Consider the following 20,712-nt stretch of genomic DNA (forward strand, 5'->3'; position numbering starts at 1 on the left):
CAAATGAACAAAATTAGATCTAGTAGTAACTAAAATCTACCAACCCTTGAGGTCCATGTCTCAAGTACAACTTCATATATCACATATGCCGTGTATTGGACCCATCATATATCTTTGAATGTGCCACCAGGGTTCACAACTTTAGTGACTCCTATTTCCCAGTGTCTAGTCCTTTGCCAACCATAATGATTCCCAATTTCTTGTAAATGCTTGGACTCTCAACACTCAACACTCAACGACCCTTGCAACCCGTAGATGCCCAAACTTTAGCGATATTGAATAATCTAGGAATGGTGCTCTAAACTCAAGAGAGGACCTACACATGGTCCAAGGGAGACATTGAGAACTATGGCCATAATAATATCCAAGCTCATGAGAAAATATGATGGATCTACTGATCATGTGCAATTGTTTGAGCATCGATGTGAAGCTTGAATTGCCCCACCAAGGTGCATGCAATTGTTTGAGCAGCGATGCGAAGCCTTTGGAAATCTGAATTGCCCCACCAAGGTATATGCATTGAATCTATGCTTAGGGGGAAAGGCCAATCACTTTGATACCTGTAATTAAGATAAAGTTTAGAAATATGAAGATAGCCTTTACCTATGGATTCTCTAAGCAAAGCACTAGGTGGAGTGTAGCAATAGAATTCTACATCATAGAGCAAAACCCTAACAAAACTATAAGGGATTATAACTTGCACATGTCAATAGTAACACTATTTCCTCATGAAATTAATGAGAAACACTTTGAAAAATGAGATCATAGTCTCAAATCTAGATTCTTTGCATCAATGTTGCAAAAAGAACTAATTTGGTTAGATGACAAGATAATGGGGGAGGATAATTGTGAAATGAAATATTCCTCGTAAGTAGTGTTCGTGAACCATTATCTTCTTTTGTTGCCGGTTTATAGAGCTTCCCCAAGATTCCAAATGGAGGCAAGGTCTAAAGAGAAGAGAAATTGATCTCTGAAATGTCCATGAGAAAAGTATATACCACCTTGCTTGAAAACCTTGGAAAGAAACCCCAAAAAGGGGATGAGCTCACAATCCCTCAAACATCTTCCACTTGTGGAACAAATGTGTTTTGTGATGTGTTATGTATATTGTCAGTACTACCATCCCAATTCACATTATCCATACCCTAAGTTGGTATGTCTATACTACATTTATTGTAAAACTTTACATCATGACACATCACAATGTCTCCATTCATGTTTAATAATTATACTAATGTAATCTCAAATCCAAGGAACCCCATACACACATCAAGTCTCCTTTTTCCAAATAGAAACAACCCAAGGGGTAGAAACATCTAAGGAAGCCATTGGAATTAGACAAACATTGCAACACTTTTATTTTCAGGAGACCACATAAGGTGGAAAACTATCTTACTTAGAGAACTTTAACATCTGTAGTACATGAAAACTTACAACCTATGTAAACATCATGCCATTGATCACAAGTTTATAGACTACCCAAGGAGAGTTGCTTTGCAAGGCCCCTCACAATACTCAACACACAATATCATAAGTGTGTAGAGTGGACTATTGTCCAAGGTCCCACTAAATGCTTACAATCCAAGGTGCGAGCAAAGGAAAAAAGCCAGCAACAAATGACTCTACACAATGGGTGGAGAAGAATGTTTTAAAATAGAAAACCACCAAAAAGGACTAGCTCCTAAACCCAAAAGAACTAAAGATACAAAAATTGAAGAGGTTAGGTACCTCTACACAAGGAAAAGCACCATGCAAATGATGGGTCCAAAGAGGTGAAGGCCACACACAATGTTGAAGCATCCACCTCAAAAGCTACCCATAAAACCACAAAACCCACATGTGCAACAAGTGTTCAAAAGACAGTTCGTTCTCATCACATATGGACAAGTGATGAGAACATGATGATCCAAGAAGTGCCCCTAATATCCCCACCCATGCACCAAAACCTACCTTATCACCTTAGGTTGAGAACCACATCCTTGGAGCACATGAGAAACATAATAAGCAGTCAATGTCTAATTGGATCACCTGTTGTAATTGAACCACATAATGTTAAATTTATAAAAGAAACTTAAACACAAAATAGAAGAGGATGTGCAATTTCCCTTAGGAACTATTTAGCAAAACCAATTTTTTGACAAGAAAGAGTCAAAAGAAGAATCTACATACGATGTTGTAAGCTAGTCATCAATTGGGATTATAAGATATAGAAAATCTAAAGGTGGTGTCGCTACACCTCATTACAGATCCATATTAGAAGCGCACTTACCTTGTGAAGATGATGATGTAGCTTCCATCTTTGCATACCTACCTGAAATGCACCGAGACCTAAAAGACTATATGGAAGGGCATTCTAATGCTGAAGGTGAATTACCAAGATATTCAATTCCCAGGGCTTACCTCTCTCACTCTTACTTACTCTCACATAATGAGAAAAGGACAGCACCAAGAATCACATACTCTACTCTTATCTCTCTTTCTCAACAAGATAGAGCAAATATACATGTGTAACTCAATTGGCACAAAGAGGGATTGTGATTTTTCATTATGAGAAATTCACATATATATAACTGGTCCTTATTCACTTATATACATATTCACACGGGTGCTAGAACTTAACCTTAACCTACTAAGCTTAGTCATTTGCTAGCTTTTCTCATAATATTAACAACTATTTGAGTGTCATTTTTTCCATTTACATAGTACTTATTGGGGTACTCCCATGTGTAGTAGGGAGCCCAAAGTGGGGTTAACATCCTCCCCTACTTGATGTATGTTCCGCCGTCCTCAGGACATTTAAGGCTTAAAATCCCTGTCTCCCCAGCTTAAATCTGTAATGATTCCATCTGGCTTGTATCTTGTCGAGAGTTCTTCTAAAAGTATGGAAGGGGTGTCCAAAATGATGTTGTTATGGCTCACCCTAACCTCCCTTGAAACACATCCAACAAGAGATTACCTGGTGAACCGCAACTGTCGTGAGATGAGGATCTTTCCAATGGCCGAGCTCGTAACCCTTGAGGTCTCCAAGCTCTACAACTCCGTGAGAAGCATTTCCACCGCGCCTCCTGTCCGAGTGTTGTCACACCGCCGCGTTGCACTACGGGTACTCGTCCCTCCTCTCATCTCACTTCACTCACACACACTCACTAGCATGCATTAGGGAGAGAGATTAGCAAGAGCAAGACTCAATCACAATGGGAGAGTATGTTGTATTATGAGAGATATTCACTTATATACATGGCCATAAGTGTTCAAACTCACTTAAACTGTGGCCGACCAGGCAATTTAGGCTCAGAAGAGACCTAATGCTATTACAATGAGACTACTCTCATAATATATCCATGAAGTACACCACTTAGGACTTCATCCTAACTTGCTACCACATGCTCTTGAAGCGAAAATCGCCATAAATACTCTGTCACACCATTACGGACGCCCGTCCAAGTTGTAGCTTTGGACACTATTGTCAGCAGGTAAGACTTGCATCACTTGGTCATACACCCAGCGATCCTGAGGTATGCGAATCCCATCTATAGTCACAGAGGTGTCGGCCCTGGGAGTACCGAACCAAAATAAATGGATCATCTTCAACTTTTCAATCCAACGAATCCGCTTTAGGTCGATGGTAAGATTCCCAATTCGATCTGCTCGGATGAAGAAATATCTCGGCCCACAACTCTAGAAATCTCTACCCCATCCTCTTTCAATACGAGAGAAATGAGGGAGGGACATCTTCTCTAGTATCTGCACCATGGTGTCACAGAACTCGAAATTTGAGGAGTGACTAGCAGTCTCGAGGATGCATTGAAAAACTAGAAACTTCGAGTAAGCATCTTCCTCTTCCTACAATCATTCAAACATCAATTCAACTTGTTTTTTTAGTAGGATGTTTTTATTAATTAGCATTATGTTAGGTAAAACATTCATTGCAAAACAGTCCTTAAATGGCAAATCCTAGGAGCTAAGATCGGCTTTGATACCAATTGTAAGGTTCCCCCTTCTAAAATAGGGGAAACACTTAAGATAGCCCACTAAGTCTTAACTTGGAAAAAATTTCCTATTCATCGATACCTTGACCATGTAGAGATTCAAGGATACGATTCATACGTAAGACTTAGTCCTATCCCGCAGGGAGAGCGTGATCTTCTAAAAATCAAATCACCCATAGAGTAATTGATCATAAATTGGGCAACTACTAGACTTGATTTCTAGAGGCAACGCTTTTTTCCTCATCCATGCAAGGCACAGCCGCTGGCCTAGTCTTCTAGAATAGAGTTGTCCAAGAACCTATTTATCTAGCGTAGGGCTTTCACTTAATCTGTTGGAAAGCTACCCGACAAATCGGATCCACCCGTCCGCAGGATGGTGCCATCGGGGGATTCCATCCTCCCACTTTCCACCCTACTCGCGTCAATTTATTTTCTAATTAATCCTACACCACTGTTTGACATAAATAAACATGTTCCTTAATTAAGGCCCTTTCACAAGATTTGTTAAAACAGTCTTTTTCTACGATACAATAATGCCAAAGATAAGATTTATAAAAAAAGTTTATACATGAATCAATTCCATACAAGTCAAACCGGCTCTCTTATTCTTTTCCTTTATACTGCCGATGATCTAGAATTCGACCTTCCAACCTCTACATGCTGGGCAAAACCCTACGAGACCATACACCTTATCGTCGTGAGAACTCAAGCTGGCCTGTCACCCTCTTAGGCTCCATCGCTCGATCCTCCCGTCTCTCAGAGGCTCTCAGAGGGATGTCTGCACACTAGGGTGGGCTTTTCACCACACTAGCCTGGGCCCTCAGAACTAGACAACATCATAATCTCTCACCTCAATCGACGAACCTTATTCTCCCAATGGTATGAGGGATACCTTGGGCCATTCCCGGGCTTTGCTATAACGACGTCGCCCGGCTACACAAGCACGGAACGGAGTTGGCGTCGAAGCCAGGAAAAACTTCCACTCTTTAAAGATAACAATTTCAATGCAATTCATTGAATACAACATCACTCAATTCGTAACTTCATACAATTTTATGTCATTATTTTAAAAAAGAAAAGATACACATTTATTAACACTTATACTTAAAAAAAACTCTTCTTTAAAAGATAACCAAGCTAACTTGGCCATCATTTCCTTGAGGAGCTTGTAAAGGGAGAATTGGAGCCGCATCGGGAGCATCTTCTCTAATCTCGTTGCGCGCTCCTCTCGAGGTAATATTCTGACGTTTCCGAGAAGGGACCATCTTGGACGTCGTCTTGTAGGGCTTGCTGTCGCGGTCGAAACGCTCCAGTCAGATCTCAATTCTGAGATTGTTTGCTCACCGTATGAGCAAAAGACCACAACGCATGAACCCTCTCCAAGGCTAAAACCTCTTGCTAAAGTCCACGCAAATTGGGAGAGGGAGGGGGGGGAGGGGGAGGGGGGCGGAGAAGAGTTAAGGACACTACCTCCTAGCAAGAGGGAAATAGAGAAAAATTACCTTATCTGAAAAGTGACAAATGAGGGGATGTGGAGAGGGGTGACTGTACTATAACAAGTACACTGTACAGAGACAGACGGCGGTACGAACGCCGACACATCAGAGCATAAGCTACGCAGAAATGCCTGTTGTCCATGGAGCACCCCGAGGGTTTATATAACTGTGGGGTACGAGTATGGGCGCTACGCAAAGCAAGGACAAAAGGACGGTGTACCAACAAAGGCTGTAGATCAATGGCCTACATGGCTCAAGGGGAAAGATACGGTGTCGGTTAACAAGAAAAGGAGTGGTACGCATGTACCTTATCTGATCAAGGACAGCATGGGTGTCCACGTAGCTACGTGTGGACCACACAGTGGACGACCGTCCTTTGGTTCTTGTGCGGCCATCGTACGGGCACCCTGGTAAGTATGTACGGTCCAAATTTTAGAGCGAGGTCCCTAAATTTGGGACGTCGACCTCGATTTGCGTGCCAGATTGCCTCGGGGAGAAAGGAAATTTTTTTTTTTGTCCGAGATGTTCTCCGGGTCGTTGGGGTGCAGACCGTTCATCAATCGGACGCCCGGTCGTGCATTTATTAAGGTTTAAAGGTCGTCGCTTTTTAACTAAAAATGACTGAAATTTGTGTATAAGCTTGATCCGGTGTCCGTTTTGGATGCTGTAAAATCCTATATTAGGGTAAAATCGCGCGCAGATTCTAAATTTGGGCTCAGAATTTAAAGATTCTAAGTAGAAATGACTCATTTAATAAAATCATTGATTTTTATACCATAAAAACTCATAAATTTATCTATTACATGGACATTTCTTTATTAGTGAAGATGGGTATGTTACACCTGTACTCCATCCACGAGGAGGAGAACACATGATGAGCCCACTAGTCAACAAAGACAAGCTCCCTCAAAAGAAATTCTTCTCTTTTTAAGTACTTGTTTGCCTAAAGGTCAAGGCTCCAATATTACTAGCATTATCTAATTATCAAAGCAAAAGTGGGACATATGTAAAGTGCACCTGATCAACCTTAGTAACTTATTCTTATAATAAGATAACTAGCCCACAATGAGCAATGCCCTTTACAGGGGTGATATCTGGTGTGATATGCACAGCGCTTCTGTAGAGGTTGGACTTCAATTACAGCAGGCTCTGGCCCAAGGTAAGAGGTACCATAGAGAAGAGAATCTCGCAAACAAGAAAGTTAGAGAATCGAAGACTACAACAAGATTTTCCCCTCATAAACAAAATGAGCCTGCTTTCAGCAAAAAACGGAGTATTCATAATATTGCTTTAAATTTATCAAAACTGTACAGTGGGTTGTGTGCCCAGATGTACTACTTGTGGTGAGGAAAGACCAGGAAGCAGAAGTTGCAACCTTATGGCCACATTAAGGACATTCAGTAGTGAGTGAGGCATACTGAGTAAACACAAGCAGAACCACACATCCCAAAGGGTCAGGCTTTTGGGCCACCTGCCTCCTTTTTCTTTAAATTGTTCCTTTTTACAGCATCAAGTAAACTGAGGGGCCTGCTCTTCATGGCAGATGGTGCATCCCTCTCTGTATTTCCTTCCTCTCTTGATGCCTGGATGCCTACTCTCCCCATTTTCTGAGAAACTAGACTCGTCTCAACCTCCGATGCTGACGCCATTTTCCTGTATTGGTCCTGCCCACCAATGGACCATTGGAGCTCACCGAAAGCACTTGCTGCGGATAGCCTTGTTGAAATTCCTAAGGACGGTATTTTATCATCTTCCCTGCAAACACTTCACAGTTAGCTATGTACAGGACTCTTAATGCCAGGAGCCTTGGTTTGGTCTACAGCTTGTCTGAGAAGATCAGCTGTGAAACATACCTCTGTGGAACTGCACCTTGAAACAAGGAATTTCCCGGGCGCCTCTCAAGCCTTACAGTTCTCTTAACCTCCCGCTTTACAACTCTGCCAGACCTGAAAGAATCATAAATCTTCTCCTTGTCACTGTTTGAATCATCATCACTGTCGTTGCTGCTTGAATCATCATCGTCTAAGGTGCCCAGATCACTTGTAACTACTTTTTCTAGCATGGTATCTCTCATTTGATCATCTTTCTTTACTGTCACATCCTCCACCCTGGAGATATTCCTATGCCTTCTGATCTTCCTTTGTGCTCTTTCTAACTCATGAGCTTCAGCCTGCAAACACATACATGAACAGACATCACATGAATTTTATGAACTTGACAACCTACCATTCCAATGCATTTGAATCATACAGATCACTCGTTTATAAAAACTGACCAAAAACTTGACCCAGTCAATAATGGGAAACTAGCGATGACTATTACTAGAAAACTGTTAGCCATGTCTAACTATTGAAATACAACTTCTTGAAGAAGTTGCTAGAGCTTACAAGATTCCCCCATTCTAGATGAGGTCACCCAATGCTTTGCTCCAAGACATTCCAACTTCTTCCCACAAGTCAAGCCTAAGGTGCAAACATCACCTGCCTATGAAGAACCATGCCCCCACCCCATCCTGCTGTGCACACCACCTCCTTCAATAATTGCACCCTACAGCTTATTGTGCTCCACCACCACGTTAACATATCTTTTCCATGCCTCCTTGTTCTGAAGATTGTGTTTACAATAACAAGGTTCATGGATTTTAGCTAGCATCTCTAGATTTTTGTTCCCACAAAGGATGCTTCGCCGATTCCTTTGCATTTCCACTTTCAGTATACCAAGAGTCAAGTTCCTGATTTCTCCCTGCCTCGGTTGTCTCTTTTGCATAATCAAAATTATCTGAACAATTCATATGTAGCAAGCCAAATCCAAATCTTTTATTATCTTTCAAGATGGGAAGCTGAAGTTAACTCGATAAACATATTGAGCACTATATCTACACTATTGAAGCAATGATCCCATGTGAGGTCGTATGAAAATCCATTTTGTCCCTACAAACACAAAACAGACAAAACGTTTTGAAACGAAACGAAACACTCTCAATCGATATGCCAATGTGCAGCAAGACCATCTCAGCTACTACGCTTCAAACTATCTAACGGTCCCAATAGCCATTTCTCATGTATTTGATTTTTTTATTTTAAAAATTTGTTCTCCACCTCTTCTTCTTCCTCTTTATATTAATTTTCTTTAAAAACCCCTAATGACGAAATGATGAAATAGACGAAACGTTTCTTGTGACCATGTGTAAGTCCCAAATTTGACTTCTTGGTAATTGCACCTATTTTCACACCCAATTGTTAAAATTTCTTACCAGTATTCCACTAGTTCATCAATTTCTCACTTTTTCCCAATTTATAAATCCCAATTTCATACTCTCAACCTCAATGGTCGAAACACCGTTTTTCCCCAATTCGACTTCTTGGTAAATTTCATCTAATTTCACCCGACTGTTGAAATTTCCTAAAAGTGTTTCGTTGGCTCTTCAATTTCTCACTTTCTAAAATCCCAATTTGATACTGAAGCCTAATTGCACCTAATTTAACACCCAATTGTTGAAATTTCCTACAATTTCTTCAATTTATCACTTTTCCCCAATTTATAAAACCCAATTTCATACTTTCAACCCCAATCTCATCTGAATTATTCAAATTTCCTAAGTTCTCCATAATTTCTCACTTGATGCCATGCTTATCTCATCATCCTGCATACAAGATTTAGTGAAATCCTTGAGCTCCGGCATCTCCATCTTGAACAACTATTGATCTTTAGAGAATAAAACCTGTGCTAGCTTTGACTCGACTCATCCTCCTCCATACAAGATTTAGTGAAATCCTCGAGCTCCGGCATCTCCATCTTGGGCAACTATTGGTCTTTAGAGAATGAAACATGTGCTGGCTTTGACTCGACTGCCACCGACATCGGTACTTCCTCAAGATCTTCCACCAATATACACTCCATAATTGGGAAAACGGTCTCCGGTGCCACCACTTGTCTTCGATGCTCTTGGATAACCTTGGAAACTCCCTCTTGCTAAGTTTCTATTATGTATCTAATGCTAACCGTAGGGTTAATCGGCCTAATCAAGGGGCTAGGGAACCTAAGGCATTAGGAAAAGTAGGCTGATTATAAGGTTTAAAGATAACCTAAACGCAAGCGTCTGATGCTCACTTGGTGGAAAATGCAACTCCTACAAGGGCAGTCCAGCAAAACACAAGCATAAAACGCACATCACAAAGTTGTCCAGTAACTCCTCCATCAGAGGACCAGCATTCAGTCCAAGACACCAGCTTTCTGCTCGCTGCTGGCCACTGTATGAAGTTGCCCAGCACCAGCCCATCAAATTGAAGCTACTAATTTAGGGCTTTTGCAGAAATTTAGAGCTTTTGCAGAAATTTAGGGCTTGAGGGAGGGAAATTGTGTGTGTGAGAGAGAAGTTTGTGTGAGCCTTTTTTTTCAAAATCAAGCCTCCTACATCAAATTGGAGCTTTTGCAGTGCACTGGAAGGTCTGAGCTTCTGCGTTAGGGTATCGTTGCCTTCCGCTACAAAATCTCCATCGGCATTGGCATGGAAATGTTGTCGAAAGAGACTACCCTGTGCACCAACTTGTCACGGCTTGAACCTCCATCTCTCTTTGCACATGCTCCATCCTCGCACCATGAATGCTAACACATCCAAGGGTCCATAAACTAGTAGTTGAGTAAAACCAATGTTTATTGACCTCCATTGGGGCACATATACTAGCCTTCAATGAAGCTTATGTCCAAGACAATGCGACTATGCCATAAAGTGTTGACTAGTCATCTCAGGTGTATTCTAACAAGGAAATTTAAGCTAAGCGTAGGTACATATGCTTAAGTTCTTAATTCTTAGGGAATTCTAAAGTAGCATTTGTTTTGTTGGGATTTGGTAGACCTATAATAATCTCAGGATGCTTGTATATACATATGTATTGAAATCATAGTTGTCAAAACTTGGCATTGGTAAGTACTAAGGTCCCAACCCCGTTCTCACGTTTTTGCGGAGGAGCCGTTGTTGTCAACCCCATTGAAATGTTTGCATTCCAACTTGTCAGCCAACCTTTTCCAACTCTGTCTGTCACACAAACACGAGGATGAATAAGACCTTTGTAGAGATGCTATAAGCATATGCTTAAGGCACCATCTGTTGGCTCCTAAGTGTGCGAAACTTAATAGCATAGTCTTTTACAAGTAATAGGCTTTTGTTGTAGATTGTGCAGCTAATCCAGCAGCTGGGAAGATATTTTATCCGTATGAAACCTGAGTAAAAAAGCTTCTTTGAGGTTACCATATGTGAGGAAATGATTCTGATCACATTGTGGTAGCCATTCAGTGGCCTTTTTGCCTAAGGTTCCACGTTCATCCATTTTCGTTCATCCAAAACTGTGGGCCTCATTCCATTGGCCAACCATATGTTCTCAAATTGTGCTAGCAGGATGAGGTCTATATTGGCCATGGGTCAATAAATAATAGCAAAGGTGGAGACGGCTTCTAGTTTGATTCCAGTTTTAGGACCTACAATGGTCACATTGCTCGTAGGTCAGAGCCAAGAACACTGCAAGTCCAAGGTGTCTAGGAACTGGGCCCCTTGTAAACTCGAAGGGCATCTATCAAGCCATGCATGATCTTCTAGACCCCATTTATAGGGTAATGTGTATGGTAAGAGAACTATTGAAAAAGAATTTGCTCAATGCTCCACCCTCATGTTGTTACTGCTGGTGATGGATGTGCTCTGCCCCCTATACAATGAGTAGCCATTGTGTGGGGAGCACCTGGGTGCCGCACGGAGTTCCAGGTTAGACCCTGGATGGTGGCCGAATGTGGCTAGACAGCTAGGAGACAGCTTATGTAGACTTGGCACTCTCCAAAGTAGGATGAATGCTTGTGTAGGCTTTGTGACCATGTTAGTGACTACTAAACAATAAACCGAGGATACACTATTCTCGGGTTGCGGGGCCCGTTTGAGGGTCCAAACAGTCACATAGCTTGCACAAGCAAGCATCCTACTTGGCACCGCAGCTTCCACGCCCATCTGAGACCGTATGGACTCTCAAAGAGGTCCAACAACCCAAGAATAGTGTATCCTCCGTTTGTTGTCCAGTGCTCACTAATGTGGTCACATAGCTTGCACAAGCAAGCATCCTACTTGGTGAAGTGCCAAGTAGGATGCTTGCTTGTGCAAGCTATGTGACCACATTAGTGAGCACTGGACAACAAACGGAGGATACACTATTCGAAGTGCCAAATAGGATGCTTGCTTGTGCAAGCTATGTGACCGCATTAGTGAGCACTGGATAACAAACGGAGGATACACTATTCTTGGGTTATTGGACCTATTTGAGAGTCCAGACGGTCTCAGATGGGCGTGGAAGCTACACAAAGTCCTTACGGAATCTTGTTGTAGTCTAATATGGTCCCAGTCAGATGATATGGTCGGTTGGTCATTTTGGACCAAGCCGTGGCTTGGCCAATGTGGCTGACCTACATCCATGCCAACCCCAGACACTATATGTTGACTAGTTTGCTAGCCTTTGTTTTCAAGCACTCTTGTAAGCAATGAAGGCCTTGGACTGTTAGGGTTAGGGTTTGGAGGTGCTGCAAACACAGGCGTGGAGAAGCAGAGAGAGAACACGACTCTTTATGTGTATTCAGATAATGATGTGAAGTACAATAGCCACATAATGGCGCACTACACTTTTAACAGGCTTTTGGGCGGCTGATCTGCTCCTGCGAGCTCCGCCTCTCCCCCTCCCGCTGCTTCTCGCCGTCGTGCCCCCCTCTCTCCCCCCCGCCTGTCCCCCGCCTTCTCCTCCGTCCTCTCCCCCGCCTCCTTCCTCGCACCATTCCTCGCCATCTCTCCCCCGCCTTCTGCCTCGCATCCTCCCCCGCCATCGCTCCCCCGTCTTCTTCCTCGCATCCTCCCCCGCCTCCTTCCTCGCATCCTCCCCCGCCTTCTCTCCCCCCCCCCCGCCTCCTTCCTCGCTTCCTTCCCCCGCCATCTCTTCCTCCGCCGTCTCTACCCCCCACGCCTTATCCTCCGCCTCGCTTCTCTCCCCCGCCATCTCTTCTCCCCCCCCGCCTTCTCCTCCGCTGCGCGGCTCTCCCCCCCCCGCCTTCCGTCTCGCCCCTCCCCCCTCCGCAAGCTCCCCCGCCTCAGCTCCCCCCTCCCCCCCCCGCCCCGCCCCCGCTATCCTCTAACCTTCTGCCTCTCCGTTTCCTCGTAGGGCTGTGTCCCTCCCGTTGGTGACCCCAGTTTCTGGCCTTTTCCCTCTGGAGGACTCCATGGAAGCCGCTCCGACTACCCCTGCCGATTCCGGTCTCCGTCTGGAGTTCACAGCTGCAGATCATCAGTTGTTTGTTTCCACAGTATCCGCTCTTGAGGCCTCCTCCTTGGTCTGCAAGATAGTGGGTAGCCGTCCGATGCGGAGAGAGCTTCGCGACCTTCTGCAAGGCAGCCTCGTTGGCGTGCCTGCCAAGATCGTCAGCGTCGATTTTTTGGGACGTGGCTACTACCAGGTGGATTTCGAGTCCCCCCAGGCAGCTCAGATGGTGCTGGCTTGGAGCCCCATTGCCCTCCGCTCATCCCGGGCGTTCTTGGCGCGATGGACTCACGGTTTCGACCCCGCTTCTGACCCGCTAGCAGGCGCGCCAGGTTTTCCCATCACTATCTGCTTTCCTGGACTCCGTAGGGAGTACTTGCCCCTCTTGTCATCCATTGGCAAGGCGTTCGGGCAGGTGGTGGAGACGCCTCAGACAGCGGCTTCAGTGATAGCTTGGGCAGCAGGACTCCCGGCCATTCGTGTTGTGGTTCCGTCACCGGAGTCCCTCCCGAAGACGATCCTCCTTCCTTGTCTTTCTGGAGGACATTTGATACAGCGCGTGGAGTATTCGGGCCTCCCCGGCCAGTGCTACACCTGTCGGGAGATGGGCCATCTCGCACGTGCCTGTCCCCGCAAGGGGGTTCATCCTTCACGCTCTGCCGCCTCTGGACCCCCTACAGGAGACCAGAGGGGTGGCCATCCACCTCAAAGACCGGACATCCCTGGCTCGTCTCAGCAGGCGCCATCATCTGACGAGCAGGCCCCGGCGGAGGATGCTGCGCAGACCCAGGAGGCTGGCGGATGGCAGGAGGTTCGCCGGCGGAAACGCCCGGCCCGCAGGGACCGTCGCAGACGCCAGCAGGCAGCACAGGCTGGCGGACAGGCGACTCCGGCTGGCGTCCAGGCACCTACCCGCACCTATGCTCCAGTCAGGGATAGGCGGCCAGCAGGTCCTACCCTGATGGACGAGGATTCAGACTCAGTGCCCGTTGAGGCCGCCGGTGGAGCCCCCCACGTGGAGACCCCGCTCCCGCCTCCCCCCGCGGGGGACCCCGCCCCCTCCATGGAGCAGATTCCTGAGGATCCCGGGCCGCACTCTGCGACCCCCGGCTCCTCTTCCCCTCACCCGGAGAGCACTCCTTCCACCCCACCTCTCCCCCCCAGCCCCCCCCCTCCCGCCTCCCCCGGCGGCCCCCCCTGACACCTATCCTCTGGCAGATGCCTCTCCATCCTCTCCTCGCTCTCCCCCCTCCTCTCCGCGAGCCCCCATCCCTCCCTCGGCCTCTCCAGGATACTTCGCCAGACCACCCACTGCCCCGGGGCAGCGCAGCTGGGTAGGCCAGAGTTCAGTCCAGCGGCTGTTCCACCGCCACTTCGGGCCGGTGGAGATGGCGATCCTAGCTTCGTCCGCCACAGAGTTCCCTCCAGCCTCCCCTGGGGGGGCCCTGCAAGTGATGGGGCTCCCAGTGGATTACGGTTTTTTCAGGTGCCTCCAGCTGGATGCTGGCCCGTTCGAGACACTGGTCGCGCCCTTGCGAGTTTGCGTGGTGTGCCATCCCTCTCGTTCTCCTTCAGTGGTGAGCAGCATGGTGGCCTTCTCCTTTCCTCTCAGTGTTGCCCCAGACACAACATGGGATTGCAACTCTGTAGAGGAAGTTTTGCGTGATCAGATACTGGAGTTTTCTCACCACTTCAGTGACTTGGGGCTCACGGACCTATTGCAGACCCGATTACACTCAGCCCGCATGAGCTTGTTTGGTATAGGAGATTGGCGGGCGGATCCGGTCCACACCTCAGTTGAGGCGGTGCTACTGATTCTCCTCCATGCCGCCCCGAGGGTGCAGCCTACCTTTAGATACATATATGCAGAGGATTGGTCTCACGCCTATGCCCTGGACAGGGCGAAGGCGGAGTGGGGCTGGACACAGAGACAGGTCACCCTCTTTTTGGAGAGACTCCGCACCCGGACAGACAGTGACTATTCTCCCTCCAAGCCGGTGCCCAAGACTCACAGAGTGGAGGGCAGATCATCCAGGCCGGCTGAGAGGGGTGAGCCAGTGGCGGCTGCTTCACTTGCCATAGCTCATCCATGAGGATCCTCTCATGGAACATCCAAGGTCTCGGTGGACATCGTTGCTACATTGGTCGGGGCAGACTTCGCCAAGAGATCCAGAGGGCTCTCGTTGGAGGACCCATAGATATCCTTTTCATCCAGGAACACCACCTTTCTGCCGAGCGTACCCGCACCTGCGGGAAGATCTTGCCAAGCAGGAGTCACACTTTTTGGTCACCGGCATATGGCTCCCAGGGGAACCATGGTGGAGTATGCATCTCAGTCAGCGAGCAGCTTCTATCCGAGGTTGTGGATTCTGGCACTCTGGTCCAGGGTCGAGCGCAGTGGATCATCCTTCGGGTTGGGGAAGACCGCATTGGCTTCCTCAACTTCTACGCCCCTAATGGGGCGACCGGGAGAGCCGAGTTCTGGAGCACCATTAGGCAGTCCCTCCCCATGGCAGACCATTGGTGCCTAGGGGGGGATTGCAACATGCTGGAGGATGCAGAGGACAGGATGGGGGCCAGCCACCACGAGACCATTCATGGGCCGGAGCTCGCTGCCTGGGAGGAACTAGTGCTGCAGGTGAGAGGCCAGGATCCGTGGACTCTCTCGGAGTTTGGCAGGTTGCAAGGGAGTTTATCTTTCTCGCGCTCGGATAGACGGGCCACAGGAGTTAACCTTTCCCGCATCGACAAGTTTTACATTGATGAGTGGGCTTGTGATAGAGGTGGCACTGTGGGCATACTTGCAGGCTCCTCGTTTTCAGACCGCTTTCCAGTGCTTCTCCAGATCGAGGACCCTACGAGAGGAGAGCGAGGCCAGAGCGTCCGGATTCCAGATTGTCTCATAGAGGAGCCCGAGATTGCGACCAGAGTTGAGCAGGTCTGGCAGGAGCTGCAGTTCAGGAGAGGATCGGCAGCCAGCGATCTTGCCAGGGGCTTGCAGGAGATCAATAGGATGCTCAGACAGGCTGCCCTGGACCGTCTGGAGGCCTTCAGAGAGCAGGAGAGGAGCCTGCGGAGGAGTCTAGCGTCCCTTCAGAGACTCCAGGAGAGGGATCCTACGAGCCCTTGGATCTCAGAGCAGATGGAGTCAGCTCGCACAGAGATCAGATCCATCGAGGAGAGGAGGGTGGAGTTCCGATTCCATGCTCGGGCTTCTTTTTGGACACAGGCTAGAGACAGAGTGACTCGAGATTTCTTTGAGGCGACAGGGCCTCGCTTCAGGCGAGAGGGTCTCAGGCGTCTTCGGCAGGCTGATGGCCAGGTTGTGGTGGATCCCCCCAGGGTTCGGGCGATAGCCACAAATTTTTACAGGGATCTGCTCTCTGCTGAGCCAGCAGACGACAGGGTGAGAGAGGCTCGGGAGGCAGTCTGGAGCTTCACGAGACCGGTTGTGCTGGCCCATTTGCAGCACTCCCTTCTCTCCCCCTTCTCGGATACAGAACTGGAGGAGGCTCTTCAGGCACTTCCTCGGGGCAAATGCCCAGGAGAGGACGGCCTCTCAGTGGCTTTCTTCCAGAGGTACTGGGGTCTCTTACATAGGGGCTTCAGATTGGCATTCTAGGAGATTATGGAGTCGGGAGACATGCCGGACAGCATGGCAGAGGGGTTGATTCACTTGATCCCCAAAGAGGGAGGAGACAGACTGGAGATTAGACAGTGGAGACCGATCACCTTGCTAGGCACGGCCTATAAGGTCCTAGCTAAGGCGATCAGCAGGCGGCTTCAGCCTCACCTTCCGGACATCATCCACTCCACGCAGACAGGCTTCATCCAGGATAGGAGCATCTTGGATAACATCTTCTCTTTTTGGGAGGCTACGGCTTTGGCTAGATTTCGGCAGGAGGATCTGGCACTGCTCCTTCTCGACTTCGAGAAGGCATATGATCGGGTGGACTGGGCCTTCTTGGAAGGCACTATGGAGAGGATGGGCTTCCCCCCTCAGTGGATCCGTGGGGTCTCTGCACTCTACACATCGGCTCATAGCCAGGTGCTGATACAGGGCGTGCGCGGAGAGAGGTTCCAGCTCTCGCGCTCGATGCGGCACGGGTGCCCCTTGGCGCCCTTTCTTTTTCTTTTTGTGGCGGAGGCCATGAGCACTTTTTTGACGGCACAGGATACAGGTTTGCGGGGCCTCCAGCTCCCCATCCGCACCTCGGAGGAGCTCCTAGACTCGGAGTTTGCGGATGACACTGCTGTCTATCTTCAGGGAGGAGAGGAGAACCTCCGCCGCTTCGCCTCAACCATGGACAGGTTTTGCAGAGCTTCGGGCGCTTTGATCAACTGGCACAAGTCGTGTGGGTTGTGGGTCAGTTCTATGCCCCCCCCGACTTGGAGGCCAGTTGATGGTTTTCAGTGGCTGCCCCCCGGCACTACAGTGCGCTATTTGGGATGCTATGTGGGCATTGACATATCTCCGGAGCAGCAGATAGCCCCCCTTCTTCTGAGCATTCGGAAGAAGCTTCTATATTGGAGTACTGCTCGTTTATCTTTGGCTGGCCGAGTGGTTGTGGCCAACCAGGTTCTGCTTGCTACCATGTGGTACATCACTTCTTGCTGGGCCTTCTCTCGGGCGTGCATTGGCCAGGTGCAGAGGCTCATCAGGAACTTTCTTTGGTCCGGTGGCGACAGGCGGCCCGCCAGGGCCAAGGTGGCATGGGCTGTGATCACTCAGCCGAGGGAGAGAGGCGGCCTGGGGATTGTTGATCCTATTTGCCAAAGCCGAGCTTTGCTTGGCAAGTTGGTAGTTTGTGGCCTCCTACCAGGCGTTGAGCCGTGGAAGGAGTTTCTTGTTTCCAGGATTCTCAGCCGCACTCCTTCTCTTAGCGGCCCCTGGACCCCCAGCATCAGGTGGATCTTTACAGAGCAGCGATCCAGAGGAGTGGGCCTTGGCTTCGAGGAGCGTTTTGCAGCTAGCCTTCTGAGGGCCTGGGCACATCTGAGGCCGTCACTCTTCCAGACTCCCCCGGGCACCAATGAGGAGCGCCTGAGGCAGCCATTGATCTGGAACCCCTTGATCCGACTTCCCAGTGGTCATATGGTTGGATCGCGGTCTCACGTGTCGTGGGGCACGTTGAGCTCCGGCCCAGCCCAGTCCCTGGACGACTGGATATGTTTTCAGCAGCCGCCTCTAGAGGCTCAGGAGAGGAGACTCAGCAGGATGAGGGGCAGAGAGTTGATGAGACAGGACATTGAGGCGGCCCTCCCCCGGGAGTGGCGGACCCCAGTACAGGACCCTCCACCTCCACTGTCACATGCACTCTGCACTAAGTGCATGGTGACAAGATGGCTCATCATCAGAAGTGCAGCATTTGTACAGTTTTAGAACCCAATAGGATGATTTTTGTCGTACGCCGTGACCCCATTGTACATCCTCAGTCCAGGATAAGTCAGGCACGAGCTACGTAGGTCATTCCTCAGCCATAGCGGGTCAGTCAGTCAGTCAAGTCCCTTAACCCACTTGGAGAGAATCATTCATGCATGTAGAGTCAGTAGAAGCCTTAGGGTTTGCATCAGAAAGCACTCTGCATCTTGCATAATATGCATACATATGCCTGTGCATCATTTAGAACATCCCCAAAGCCTTAGGGAATTTACTGGGATTTATCTGGTATTTTTCCCATATTTATTAGTATTTATTTATCATTATTTGCATTATTGGGCATTTATAAATATTAACTTTATTAAATGACCAAGCTCCAGTTAGTATAAATAGGCTTGCCTAGAGCCTCTTTTGCTCATTCAGTCTTCATTGTGCTAAGAGCTCTCCTCTCTCTCTTGCTCTCAGCATAAGACTAATCCATGCCCTAGTGCCCATAAGCTTTCTTCTCCAGCCCTTGAGAACCATAGCTTCAGTCCAGCCCTAGGTGTTTGTCCTCAGCCTCTAATCAGCCCAGATTCAGCATCAGTTCATGCCCATAGTTCAGCCCACAGTACAGTAGAGTTCTACGCCAGATTTCAGCCTGTTTTCTCCTGCGTTTTCTGATTCAGCAGGGCAGCAGTGCTGCGTTTCTGTCCAGCAGCTCCAGATACCTGTGTTTTGCAGTCCAGCAGCCCTACAGGTCTGCGTTTCAGCTCCTCAGCACCCCTACTCTTCAGCGTTTCTGTCCACAGCAGTTTCCAGCCCTGAAGATTCAGTCCACAGCAGTTTCCAGCCCTGAATCTGCTGTTTGCATCAGTGTCCAGCCTTCTATGCATCATCAACACATTCAGCAGTCATCTGGTGAAGGTAACACAGCATTCATATGTGTTTTCAGCATTCTAACAGTGTGTAGAACAGTCCACCTTTTGCTTCTTTGAGCCTCAGGTGTGCAGCCCTTCCTCATGCCCTTGGGAGGAGTGCATAGGCTCGAGATCAAGTCATTGAGGTGTTTCTACAGCAGTGTACAGATCAGCCCTACTCCGATCCTCCGAGATCTTGCGTTTGGCTTATCTACAGTCCAAAGTCATTCTCTCTAAAGTAATAAAGCAAATACTATCTCGTTATCGGGATAGGGGGCCCTTCAGTGGGTAATTCGGGACCCAATCTGGTGTACAGTGTTCATATCTCTCTCTCAACTCTTTAAAGTTTGAAGTAAATGAAATGGATTGCTAAACTCACGAAACTCAGGATACAGAAGACGGTGTGAGCATATTGTGTGACAGGATCAACCAATACAAAGACTTCCGCTGCATATCACATTGGTATCAGATTCAGATAGTCCACACACACCGTATCCTAGCGTGGGGGCATCCTCGGATGGTTAGATTGCGTTCCGGCACGACCACCGACTTCAGCATCATGTCTACAAGAGAGAGTACTCATCAGCCGGAAGACGTCTCCCCCGAAGGAGACCTTGCTCTTCCGCCTACAGCAGACACCATAGCTCTTCTAAGAGCTCAGAACCAGCTACTCATGGAGCGTCTCCAACTCTTGGAGGCAGCAGCAGCACGTCCTTCTACACCTCCAGCAGCACCCGACTACATCTCCCTCTTCTTTCAGATGGAACAACAAAGGAGAGAGGATGAGGCCCGAAGGAGAAGAGAAAAAGAAGAAAGACGGGACTATGAGGAAGCCCAACGCAGGATCGACGAAGACCGGCGTCAGGCTGAACTCGCCGCTCGGGAACACCAACGTGAGCTTGATCGAGAACGTATGTTGCTCGAACACCAACGGGAAAAGGAGGCCATACACTTGAGGTATTAGCAGCTCTCCTCAGTCTCCCCAGTCATAGGTGTCACCAGCCAGCAGCCCGCATCAGCAACCACCATCATTCGCAGTCAACCGAATTTCAGCAAGTATGATGGTAAGTGTGATCATTCTTCAATTAATCAATTTGTTCATCAATTTAATGCTCATTTTCCATTAGCTAGGATCACAGACCCACAAGACAAAGTCCACTTAGCGGCTCCCCATCTCACTGGTGAGGCAGTCACTTGGTGGCAGCATTGGTCTAGTATTCATACTGACCAGGCCACAGGTGTCACAGCCTTTGACTGGGACATCTTTGTCCATGACCTGAAGACCAGATTTCTCCCGCCCCAGTACATGACCGGTCTGAAAGACGAGTTCTATGGACTCAGACAGAACGGTTCCCCAGTGCTTCAGTTTTCCGGTAAGGTTATTACTTTAGCACAGCAGTTAGGGTTATCTGAGCAGGCCAAGATGGAGCAATTCATTCGTGGATTGGACTCCAACATTCGGTTCACAGTTCGTAACTTTGAACCAAGTACATATGACCGGGCTCTGACTCTCGCTCAGAACGAAGAAATGAAGCTCAACGGGGGCAAGCCCAAGCAGACATCTCAGTCCAGTACCAAACCCCAGCAGCAGCAATCAGCTGCACAGACAGGGAAAGGTAACGCATCTTCTAAAGATGCTAAGAAGGACAGCAGTAATAGCTCCAGTTC

At 48.0% G+C, this 20,712-nt stretch overlaps 2 protein-coding genes across 3 annotated transcripts in view; one reads left to right on the plus strand and one right to left on the minus strand.

Moving 5' to 3' along the window:
- Positions 1-6,741: 6,741 nt before the first annotated feature.
- Positions 6,742-20,712, minus strand: part of LOC147618882 (exosome complex component RRP45A-like) — a 69,838-nt gene continuing 55,867 nt past the window's right edge. For both annotated transcript variants that reach the window (XM_086773982.1, XM_086773981.1), the window contains 2 exons: positions 7,339-7,655; positions 6,742-7,240 (listed from right to left, as the gene is read on the minus strand). In XM_086773982.1, the coding sequence (XP_086630108.1) occupies positions 6,940-7,240; positions 7,339-7,655 (618 nt within the window). In that variant the 3' untranslated portion in view covers positions 6,742-6,939. The remainder of the gene's footprint in view (positions 7,241-7,338; positions 7,656-20,712) is intronic.
- LOC147618883 (uncharacterized) lies at positions 13,931-16,088 on the plus strand. The gene is made up of 2 exons (XM_086773984.1): positions 13,931-14,762; positions 15,588-16,088. The coding sequence occupies exons 1-2, from the start codon at positions 14,154-14,156 to the stop codon at positions 15,669-15,671; spliced, it is 693 nt and encodes a 230-aa protein (XP_086630110.1). The 5' UTR covers positions 13,931-14,153; the 3' UTR covers positions 15,672-16,088.

The sequence above is a fragment of the Cibotium barometz genome, chromosome 34 (genome assembly GCF_041138505.1).
Source record: "Cibotium barometz isolate CiBa-2024 chromosome 34, ASM4113850v1, whole genome shotgun sequence".
NCBI lineage: Eukaryota > Viridiplantae > Streptophyta > Polypodiopsida > Cyatheales > Cibotiaceae > Cibotium > Cibotium barometz.